The 11,882-nt window shown below is 41.2% G+C and overlaps 1 protein-coding gene across 1 annotated transcript; it reads left to right on the forward strand.

Annotated features, from left to right (window-relative positions):
- Positions 1-416: 416 nt before the first annotated feature.
- LOC135472445 (Golgi phosphoprotein 3-like) lies at positions 417-11,882 on the forward strand. The gene is made up of 3 exons (XM_064751952.1): positions 417-728; positions 2,659-2,905; positions 8,434-11,882. The coding sequence occupies exons 1-3, from the start codon at positions 519-521 to the stop codon at positions 8,856-8,858; spliced, it is 882 nt and encodes a 293-aa protein (XP_064608022.1). The 5' UTR covers positions 417-518; the 3' UTR covers positions 8,859-11,882.

Raw genomic sequence — 11,882 nt, forward strand, 5'->3', positions numbered from 1 at the left:
AAGTGTCTAGCCGAGAACAAGGCATACATAAATCGTAAAATAGTTGTAATTTTGCAAAATAATCATGAGAAGAATATTGCCACAAACGAAAATAAGGCACGTTGAGCCACATTGCCAGTTTTCTGCCGGAAAGAAATGAGATCAATACATAGGTACTCTCCTCATTTGGACGGTTGTCACAGGTTAGCTTTGTATGTTTCAGTGCACAGTTCAAGTGTTTAATGAATCGGTCAAGTGACAAGAGTATATGTTTTGATCGTATATGCATAACATTCGAAAAACATAGGTGCGCATGTCGAATTACTTCCTCCACCCACAGATTAGTTATGTGCCACAGACAAACTATTTCACTTGTGCAGACAGTGAATCGAGTAACTACCGAAACGCGGAGAGTGCAACTGGCTGACGTACTGACTTTCCGCCATATTTGTTCGGTACCTCGGCAAAGTCAGTTTGTTGGGGTTAGACTTATCAATTAATCCTTACTTTTCCTTGCCATTAGGGGATAGGTGATACTGATGTCATCCCTTACAAAAAGAGGGGGCTCTGGAGGCCTTGTTCAGCGTCGAAATGTGGCTTCTTCGCACGGTGCGGAAGGGGGAAAAGATGGTTCTGACGACCCCGACCTCTCTCACAACCACGACAACGAGGATCAAGATCAAGACGACAAGGCAACGAGATTGACACTGATGGAGGAAGTTCTTTTACTTGGGTTGAAGGACAGAGAAGTATGTTCAACTATATTTATATTTCACTACTTGCCACAACGAAAAACATTCTTTGATGAGCTTGTCATATTCGCTCAACGTCACACGTGTCAGGTTTAGTTCGAAATCCAAATTCCAGGTCAGGGTGGTTTGGGTGATTAAGCCACAGTACGTTAGGGTCCATCATCACGGTGCTAAGTCACATGTATGTACGATAGCATTTAATCATTTGCAACAGAGTCGATCGGAGTTTGAATTATCTTTATACATAGGTCATCAATGTGAACATGTAAGGCTGTTGTAAAGTCTAGGGTTATATTTGCGTGTAACTTTCTATGTCACTACTTACCTCAATTCATTATTGCTTCGCGGAATGACGTTCACCAGATATGGAGGAGACCCTTTGTAGACGAAGTCCAGGTGACAAAAGCATGTGACACACACACACACACACACACACACACACAAGCACATTCAGTCCTTACCATGTTCATCTGTCTCAAAGGCGTTTAAACCCAAGTTCTAGCACATCAACTCGAGAGGTGTAGTGGTATAAGCAACCGGCTACGGTCCCAACATGCTGTCTAATGGAAGTTTGAATCCAGAGCATTTCACAAGTGAAGTAAATCCTTTCCAAAAAAAGTATAAATCGCGAGGCATTGTCATTAAAATGACAGAAACAAGAATTGTAATCGTCTTATTTACGGTGTTGTTGTTTGTATGCAAATTGAACATCTCCCCATTCAGTTTTAAGCAATGCAAAATCAGTAAAAGCATGTGACCGTGGAGGGAAAAAAAATTACGTCAGAATGTATGTGGAAATGAACACATAAATATAACCCGTCATTACAACTCCTATAAAAATATTCCCTGTTTAACCTGTATGCATGTGTACAGGTCATCAATTTGCTTGTTGCATTTACAGTTTACACATCTTTGTCAAACAATAAAATTGTAGTGCACCTGATAACAGACCCAAGAAAACCTATGTGGGTTGTACATAAGATGTACACCAGGTTTTTAGTCATTTCATAGCAGTGTCAAATATGCTGTTAGCTCATTCTAGCTGAGATACACTTTTTGTGTAGTCCTCAACATATGTCACATGGATCTTGGTGGGTTTCCCCCCGGACTCTGCCAAGTTTCCTCCCACCATAATGCTGGCCTCAGCCTTAATAAATGAAATATTCTTGAGTACAGTGTAAGACACTTATCAAATAAGTAACTAAATAACCTCCTCACAGAAAAATTCACAAACCTGAACAGCTCGCACTCGTCCTTCTAATTTCGTATGCACTGATCCCCATAATCATCCAAAGTGTAGATATGTCACAGCCAGTGTCATTAAATTATCTCCTAGCACTAATGCAGTCGTTTAAACTTTTTGTTTCATGCAAAAAATGGACGCTATAAGAAGTATAGACATGTATTTTACCTAGACCTTAGCTATTTTACCTGTGCAACATCAGAAAATGAACTGAAACAAACCAAAAGGGACATCATTGAAATGGGAGTAACTGTATGTTGCAAAATGACACTAGAGACATGGAGACAGAACTCATGAAACTGGATTTGGCGAAATATAGACTGGAAAAGCTGGTTCAAACCCAACATCGCTGGGGGGACATTATAGTGTGCGGATTTTATACGTTTTGTGTGACATGTAACAGCTATGTTTAATATTTAAGATGGAATGACATTAATTCTATTATACATTGCCATGAAACCTTTGCACAACACATCTGGTCCACTCATTTAATATACTAAAATTAGCCACAGGAAGGATGGAGAAGGGCTGATGGTAATGCACATATGGGTGGTACACTATATATTGCATGTTCGTAGACATGGAGTTAACTGCTGGTAATTAGTTTGTTCCAGTGACCACTAGTATACATGTACTTGTTCTTATGGAATGTTCTCTCTTTTTTTTTCTTTTTTTTTTTATCAGGGCTATACCTCATTTTGGAATGACTGTATCTCATCTGGGTTAAGAGGATGTATTCTCATTGAGCTTGGTATACGTGGCAGAATTGAGCTGGAAAAATTAGGAATGAGACGGAAAAGTCTGCTTAATCGTAAAGTTTTGTGCAAGTCTGACACGCCTACTGGGGATGTACTGCTGGATGAAGCACTGAGACACATCAAAGAGACAAAGCCAGAGGAAACAGTGCAAAGCTGGGTGGAGTATCTGAGTGGTGAGTTAACTCCCCTTAAACCTTTCCATCTAAAGAATCTGAATACCTACTATGCTCATAATATCAGCGGCCTATCTGTTCATACTTTACTCGATCGGCCGTTGACAAATATAGCATGATTCTCTGTTACAGGCCTATTTGGGGAATTCCCTGCTGCATAAATCTAGAACAGTGGTGTCAGACTTTCTTTAGCTGACTTTCTTGTGATCAACGATGTGTTGAAATTTTTTCATTTTTTTTTCAGTTTCCTTTACAGTTGTTTTGTTCGGCTCATATGGAGTCACTCATGTTGGTAGAGCTTTATAATCCCAGGATCCCATGACTGCTTGACAATATTTTGTGTATGGATTTTCCCTGTTTTTGCCCTGTTTTTCCTGTTTCCACTATTTGAATGGCTTTCTGATAACTGGGTCCAGGAGGCTGGAGGATGAAGCTTTATTTATGAGTGGTTGAACAAATAAGAGAGGCTGCTGATATTATGAGGGTAGAAACATACAAGTTAGTAATGCTCAGGAAATGTTAGGGTCTTTAGGATTGCAACTTGCTCTGTGTATCAATTTATTTATTTATTTGATTGGTGTTTTACGCCGTACTCAACAATATTTCACTTATACGACAGCGGCCAGCATTATGGTGGGTGGAAACCGGGCAGAGCCCGGGGGAAACCCACGACCATCCGCAGGTTGTTGCCAGACCTTCCCACTTACAGCCGGAGAGGAAGCCAGCATGAGCTGGACTTGAACTCACAGCGACCGCATTGGTGAGAGGCTCCTGGGTCATTACGCTGCGCCTCTGTGTATCAAGAGACGTGCTCTAACCACATAATGTGGCTTGGCACACACCTTGACATTGTTACACTGTTGGAACTCATTTGCTGCGCAAAAGGGCTATGCCATTTACTGGTTATCTGGATGTACTATTCCAAAACAGTGACTGCTTGGAAGCACAACATCAGATTTGGTGTCAGTGTAAATATGACTGTGCGGTGAGCAAAATGTTTGTTCGTGTGCTGTGACTGGTTGGAGGTACATCATTTCTCATTTTGGTGTATATGCGGAGTCACAGAGTCATGTCAGGTGTAAGGATACTTCAACTCAGTGGAGTCACAGTCATGTCTGGTGTCAGGATACTGCAACTGAGTGGAGCCACAGCATCATGTCTATTTTCAGTATACTGTGATGTATAGAACCACAGTGTCTGGTCTGGTGTCAGTATACTGTTGCTGGGTTGAGCCATAGAATCCTGTATGGTGTCTTTATACTGTGACTGGGTAGAGTTACATAATCATGTCTGGTGTCAATATACGATAACAGGGTGGAACCACAGCATCATATCTGTTGTCGGTATACTATGACTTGGAAGAACAATAGAGTCCTATCTGGTGTCAGTATATAGGGTGGAGCCACAGCATTGGGTCTGGTGACAGTATTCCATGATTGTGAAGAACCACAGCATGGTATCTGCTCTCGATATACAGTGGCTGGGATGAGCCACAGCATTATGTCTGGTATTCATATACTGTAACTTGGAGGAGCTGTAACATCTGGCCTGGTGAACAGTGACTAGGTGAAGTCATCAGTCATGTCTGGTGTCAGTGTACTGTGACTGGGTGGAGCCACAGCATAGTCTGGTGTTCTTCTACTGTGACTAAGTGGAGCTACTGCATAGTCTGGTGTTCTTATACTGTGACTAAGTGGAGCCACTGCATAGTCTGATGTTCTTATACTGTGACTGGGTGGAGCCACAGCATAGTCTGGTGTTCTTACATTGTGACTGGGTGGAGCCACTGCATAGTCTGGTGTTCTTATACTGTGACTAAGTGGAGCCACACATAGTCTGATGTTCTTATACTGTGACTGGGTGGAGCCACAGCATAGTCTGGTGTTCTTATACTGTGATTGGGTGGAGCCACAGCATAGTCTGGTGTTCTTACACTGTGACTAGGTGGAGCCACAGCATAGTCTGATGTTCTTATACTGTGACTGGGTGAAGCCACAGCATAGTCTGATGTTCTTATACTGTGACTGGGTGGAGCCACAACATACTCTGGTGTTCTTCTACTGTGACTAAGTGGAGCCACTGCATAGTCTGGTGTTCTTATACTGTGACTAAGTGGAGCCACTGCATAGTCTGATGTTCTTATACTGTGACTGGGTGAAGCCACTGCATAGTCTGATGTTCTTATACTGTGACTGGGTGGAGCCACAGCATAGTCTGGTGTTCTTATACTGTGATTGGGTGGAGCCACAGCATAGTCTGATGTTCTTATACTGTGACTGGATGGAGCCACAGCATAGTCTGGTGTTCTTATACTGTGACTAGGTGGAGCCACAGCATAGTCTGATGTTCTTATACTGTGACTAAGTGGAGCCACAGCATAGTCTGATGTTCTTATAATGTAACTAGGTGGAGCCACAGCATAGTCTGATGTTCTTATACTGTGACTGGGTGGAGCCACACATAGTCTGGTGTTCTTATACTGTGACTGGGTGAAGCCAAAACATAGTCTGGTGTTCTTACACCTTGACTGGGTGAAGCCACCGATCATATTTAGTGTCATTGTTCTGTGACAAGGTGTAGCCATAGCATGGGTTCTGGTGTCCGTGTACTGTGACTAGGTGGGGCCACAGCATCGGGTCTGGTGTCTGTGTACTGTGACTGGGTGGAGCCACAACATCGGGTCTGGTGTCTGTGTACTGTGACTAAGTGGAGCTACAACATCGGGTCTGGTGTCCGTGTACTGTGACTAAGTGGAGCCACAACATTGGGTCTGGTGTCTGTGTGCTGTGACTAAGTGGAGCTACAACATCGGGTCTGGTGTCTTTGTACTGTGACTAAGTGGAGCCACAACATCGGGTCTGGTGTGTGTGTACTGAGACTAAGTGGAGCCACGACATTAAGTCTGGTGTCTGTGTACTGTGACTGGGTGGAGCTACAACATCGGGTCTGGTGTGTGTGTACTGAGACTAAGTGGATCCACGACATCGGGTCTGGTGTCTGTACTGTGACTAAGTGGAGCCACGACATCGGGTCTGGTGTCTGTGTACTGTGACTAAGTGGAGCCACAACATCGGGTCTGGTGTCTTTGTACTGTGACTAAGTGGAGTCACAACATCGGGTCTGGTGTCGGTGTACTGTGACTAAGTGGAGCCACGACATTAAGTCTGGTGTCTGTGTACTGTGACTAAGTGGAGCTACAACATCGGGTCTGGTGTGTGTGTACTGTGACTTAAGTGGAGCTACAACATCGGGTCTGGTGTCCGTGTACTGTGACTAAGTGGAGCTACAACATTGGGTCTGGTGTCCGTGTACTGTGACTAAGTGGAGCTACAACATCGGGTCTGGTGTCCGTGTACTGTGACTAGGTGGAGCCACAGCATCCGGTCTCGTGTCCTCATCAGCATTCTTAACATCATGATTGTTATGGCTCTGCCCGACTCCTCTGACCTTCATGCTGGTGAAATATTCTTGAGTACGATGTAAAACACCAGTCAAATAAATAAATAAATTTGTGAAACCAAAGTCAATATGAAAATCACCGTCCGCTGAAATCATGTTTGTCAAAATGTCGCTGGTCGATGTAAGGAATGGCAGTTGTTTGCAAATTTGCCGTGTAATATTTTCATGTAAAACTAGCAACCCTTACTGAGTAGGTGATAAAGGCTGTTGCTGTCCACTGGCAGTGAATCACTTCCTTACTGAGTAGGTGATAAAGGCTGTTGCTGTCCACTGGCAGTGAATCACTTCCTTACTGAGTAGGTGATAAAGGCTATTGCTGGCCAGTGAATCCAGAGGTGGTTTGTTAGCCAGCCTATATACAGTACAAATACCTAATATGCTTACATGTATGTGGACTGGCTGCAGCATGTGACACTTTGTTTACTTTCTGATTTTTCACAACAAGTCATCATGATGATATAGTGTGTTACACAACATGACAATGTAATATGTTTCCAGGTGTGTGTAATGCCGTTTTTCCTATATATCTTTAGGCTTCAGAGAGTAATTGGCCAAGCCTTTAAGGAATTAAATATCATCAAAGTTACATCAGGTAGAAAATGTATGTAGTGTATATGACTGATGTACTTCTACATTTACTTATACACGTTTTGTAAAGTCACAACTGGAAAAATCTGGCTATTGTGATGTGTTTTGTAATGTCACAGTTGGAAAATCTGGCTATTGTGATTTGTTCATTAATGTCACAATTTGAAAGAACAGGGAAGTTGTGTGATGTGTTTATTTGCTAGGCATGCTTTCAGAAGGCCTCTAAATATACACTACAATGCTGGTGACTTGTACAATGGCCATTCACACATAGCTGTACTCTCAGTGCCAGCAAACCACCAACCCAGCCATAGCAAGCATACCAGTACACATAGCTGACTGACAAAGATCCACAGTCATGACAGTCTGAATGTCCCATTGTTACTTCTTGTCTTTTAACATTTGAGCCAAGCCTGAGTTGTGAATTGCACCATGGAATTGTGCCAGCACTTGTGATTTGTGAAGTAAATAATTGGTTGTTGTCCTAATAGTGAGTCTACATGTACATGTGTACAGTATGGGAGCATACACTACATGTACACGTGTACAGTATGGGCGCGTACACTACATGTACACGTGTACAGTTTGGGAGGGTACACTATATGTACATGTGTACAGTATGGGCGCGTACACTACATGTACACGTGTACAGTATGGACGTGTACACTACATGTACAAGTGTACAGTATGGGAGCGTACACAATATGTACACGTGTACAGTATGGGAGCGTACACCTATGTTTACCATGGTGGTTATGGACCATGGCAGTTATGGGCTATGGTGGTTATGGACCATGGTGGTTATGGACCATGGCGGTTATGGACTATGGTGGTTATGGACCATGGCGGTTGTGGACCATGGGGGTTATGGACTATGGCGGTTATGGACCATGGCTGTTATGGCCTATGGTGGTTATGGACTATGGTGGCTTTCCTCAGGAAGCACTGTACTCAGAATTGAACCTCCGGATTTGATTTTTATGTCTTATGACTTACTGTCAAAGTTGGCTGGTCTGCTGGTCTATATAATTTAATTTCAAAGATATAAAGACTACACCAGAAGTTTCACTTTGATCAAGAATTAAATTGTTTTAATATCACAAAGGTCGGTCTTTAGTGCAGTGTGGTAGCCCTGCCATGCTGTGTACAAAGTACTGTATATAAGCAAAGGCAGTTATATGTTCATGTTCAATATAGTTGATTGATTTTTTTTTCTTATGTGCAAAACACAAAGTATTTCATTTTTATATATAATTCTATATATTTCTGACCTATTTCTCCTCATGGTAGTAGGCCCCGTTCAACAGTTTATTGATTTACAGAAGTATTCAGATATAGTTTGAAATACATGTACTCGAGGATGGAAATTGCTGTACAGATAATAGACAACATTGTTGCATGGTATATTATGATGGTAGATGGTGCAGTTTCCAATAGCTCATGATTTCCCAACTAATACAGCTTTTCCTTTTGTCAAACAGGTGAAACTTGGAATCCTTTAAAACTACGATACCAGTTACGCAACGTCCGAGAGCGTCTAGCCAAAAACTTGGTAGAGAAAGGTGTCTGTACCACAGAGAAACAAAACTTCTTACTGTTTGACATGACAACACACCCTCTGACTGATTCGCCGACCAAGCAACAGTTGATAAAACGCGTTCAAGACGCCGTGCTAAGCCGCTGGACCAACAACCCCCAGCGCATGGATAAGCGCATGCTCTCACTCATTTACCTGGCTCATGCTTCAGACGTTCTGGAAAATGCCTTCGCTCCCCTGTCTGACGATAATTATGACATTGCCATGAAGCGCGTGCGTGAACTACTCGACCTTGACTTTGAACAAGAGGCCATGAAGGAGGGCAGCTGTGATGTGATGTGGTCTGTGATATCCTCCTTCAGTAAATGAGCCGTCGGAGCCCTGCTGGGCATCCGCTGGCTGAATGAAGTCACATTTCCTGCTTGTCCTGCTTTAAGACAGGTTCCAGTGACATTTTACAGATATATTTATAAATATGTATATAAATATATATATATGTGATTTTTGTTTTTTTCATTGTAAACAGATTAAAGGGGGATAACCATTACAGAGGGATGCTATTTGTGGGACACCAAATTAAGTTACATTTGTCTTTTTGTGTTCATTTTTATATACACATCACAAGATGTTTGAGGGTTAAGAGTACAAAATGCATATTAGTAGAGTTTATCCAGAGACTCGAGGCCTCTCTCTTGCCGGTCAAACATCTTTTTCACATCACTTTTCAATAGTTATTGTGTAATTACAAAGCAGTTCAAGGTGTAATCAGGTGGTGAATCGTGGCAATGTCAGTGGCGTACTCTTTGTCCAGGCTTTAGCCACAGTATTTGCAGGCCTCTCGAATACATTTGATTTGTGTTTAATAACATTATGTAATGTGATATGGTGGCTTCATTGTAAAACACTCCCATTGACTATTGAGAAAGAGAGTTGAGGTTTACCTGAGAGCAAGATGTTTTTGTGAGCCTGGCCTTTTTGAAGCTACTCTTACATTCATGATTACCTTGATGGGAGAAGAGAACATTAAAAATCATTATGGCACTCCAAAATTGAAAGAAGTTGTAGACAAGGAATTCAGTGAATAGCTGTTAAGGTTTACCCACACATTTCTGTCTTGGTTAGGTGTGATTGTAATAAAGAACCTGATCAATGCAGTCAAAACAGCCCTGTTATAGCTGTTACAGTGTATTTCAGGGAGCATTTAACGCAACAATGAAGTAAGGCCATACCAATTGGATTTTGTGTTTTACAGGCCATCCAACACTAAAAAATTCAAAAACGAAATGAAAACTGAAAATGCACTTTTTGTTTTCTCACATCTTCAGACTTTTTATGGATTTCCAGCTCTTCAAGGCTGTCTGATGGCATAAATATGCATTCAGAACGAAAAATTGCTAGGTAGGCCAAATTTTTCTTCTAGTTATGTTAAAGATTTTTATGTTTTAAATCTATTTTCTCAAACAAGATTTATTATGTCTGTAAAACGACAATTTAAATTGGTGTAGTTTTACATGTATGTGAAGAGGATTCCAGAGACCATAGACCACTTGGGTGCATGAAGCTTTCCACCTCTTTGGATTAGCATTCAAACTGTTATATTACATTTACTATCAAAATACCACTGTTCAGAATTAATACGCAAATAAGGTTTGTCATTTTTTTTGGTAATGGAGCACTTGGTTTGTTTGTTTAGTATTAAATAGGGCACTGCTTTTCATTCATTTTCTAAGGTGTGTTTTTTTTCAGTTGTCAGCCGTGCATTATTTTCTCTAATGTTTGCTCACTTTTGGGAAGCACATGTACATATACATCTGTAGGCAAACTGGTGACGTGGTACTCACGGGTTACAAGTTAATCAAGCTTGGACCTGAGTCATCACTGGGAAAAGGTACTGTTAACTATTGCAAAAATTAAAAATATGCATTTTAAAGGAAAAGAAAACTTAAAAATCAAACAAATACCGTTGAAAAGAGTATGCATTTCCTCACAGGTGCATGCCATAAAAAAAAATTCTAATATGTACTTCAAGTTGATAGATTATAAATAAAGTCAGCACCAAAATCCGCTGTGGGCAACTCCATTTTGCCTAAGAACGAGTGCTGAAGTCTTCTGTGTTAAGAGGAGAATTGCCGTCTGAAACTGTCAAAGGACAGTTTGTACATTTCCGGTAGAACTCTTTCTTCCCATAAGGTAGCAAACAGTACAGTTCGTTTTTCGCTTGACGATCGGGAAACCGGAATTTTGGACTTAGGTTCCAAGTTTACACAAATAAGCCTGTAGTTTTAGTGACTCTCACTGGCTGAGAGGCTGCACACCCGCTGCATAAATTACAGGGTGTTAAGGATGGAGGACGCGATGGACTCAGAGATTTACGCAGGCTTTACATGTGGTGAGGAAAAATCGCAAAATTATGCAACAGGTACCACCAGATAGAAAAAAATATTCTTTTCAGCCTAGTGTCTTTTTTTTTTTTTTAAGTTTTCTACTTTAAATATGACATTTAGCTGTTGGAAAAACACTATAAGTATGAAAGTCATGCAAATTATTGAATGCTATGACCTTCAATGTACTTGGGTGATTTGTTCATGGGCTTAATGTTCAATAGCTGTGTCTGAGGTCTGACACCGTTGTTAATTATATGCATAAAATAAAACCAGAAGGTTTTTTTGCGAGTATACAGTACAGCAGTTTGATGAATTTTTAGTGAAACTGCTCCTGTACAAATTTTCATGGAGATCATGGAAACAAATAGTTAGAGGTAAAAAATGCTTATATTTCAAATGAATAATTACAAAATAAAGGGTGGGGAGGGATAAACATGTTGAGAGGCGGCACAGGGAGCCCTCGAGTCTTCATAACACTTGTAAATAACTTGGGTCATTGAACTTTATCACACCAGTATATTGACACCGTATGTGTATTGTATTTGGGGCAACTGAAGGGAAATGTGGAAAGTTACATCATGTACAAGTGAAGGGGTGCAGTAAGTCATTGCTATTGGGTATGTAGGGGGTGGGGTAGGGGAGTTGGTCTTATGGCAACATTTGTTTATACCTTGTGGTGGTTGGGCTCCTGGACACCTGCTGACTTAATGTATATAGCATGCCTGTGTCTGTATTATTCCATAACTAACCTGTACAGTACATCGAGGGCAACATCATATTGGGTGTGACACTATGTACATGTGCAGTAACAGCTGTTCAGGCCACTAGATTAACAGCTTGAGATTGTACAGGGATCATCAAATGGATCAGTGTATCGACTGTATAGCTGGTTTCTGACAGCTGAACTATGTCTTTGTTATTGGCTTATGGTAACATAATCAGCTAGATCAAAATTGTACTACATGGTTGTTCAGCTACTTATATAATACATTATACATCATTTTTCTCA

Source organism: Liolophura sinensis, chromosome 8 (genome assembly GCF_032854445.1).
Source record: "Liolophura sinensis isolate JHLJ2023 chromosome 8, CUHK_Ljap_v2, whole genome shotgun sequence".
NCBI classification, from domain to species: domain Eukaryota; kingdom Metazoa; phylum Mollusca; class Polyplacophora; order Chitonida; family Chitonidae; genus Liolophura; species Liolophura sinensis.

Coding starts and splice junctions, on each gene's coding strand:
- LOC135472445 (XM_064751952.1), top strand. CDS start 519: ATGTCATCCCTTACAAAAAGAGGGGGCTCTGGAGGCCTTGTTCAGCGT. Junction 729..2,658: donor TTGGGTTGAAGGACAGAGAA/GTATGTTCAACT, acceptor TTTTTTTATCAG/GGCTATACCTCATTTTGGAA. Junction 2,906..8,433: donor CTGGGTGGAGTATCTGAGTG/GTGAGTTAACTC, acceptor TTTGTCAAACAG/GTGAAACTTGGAATCCTTTA.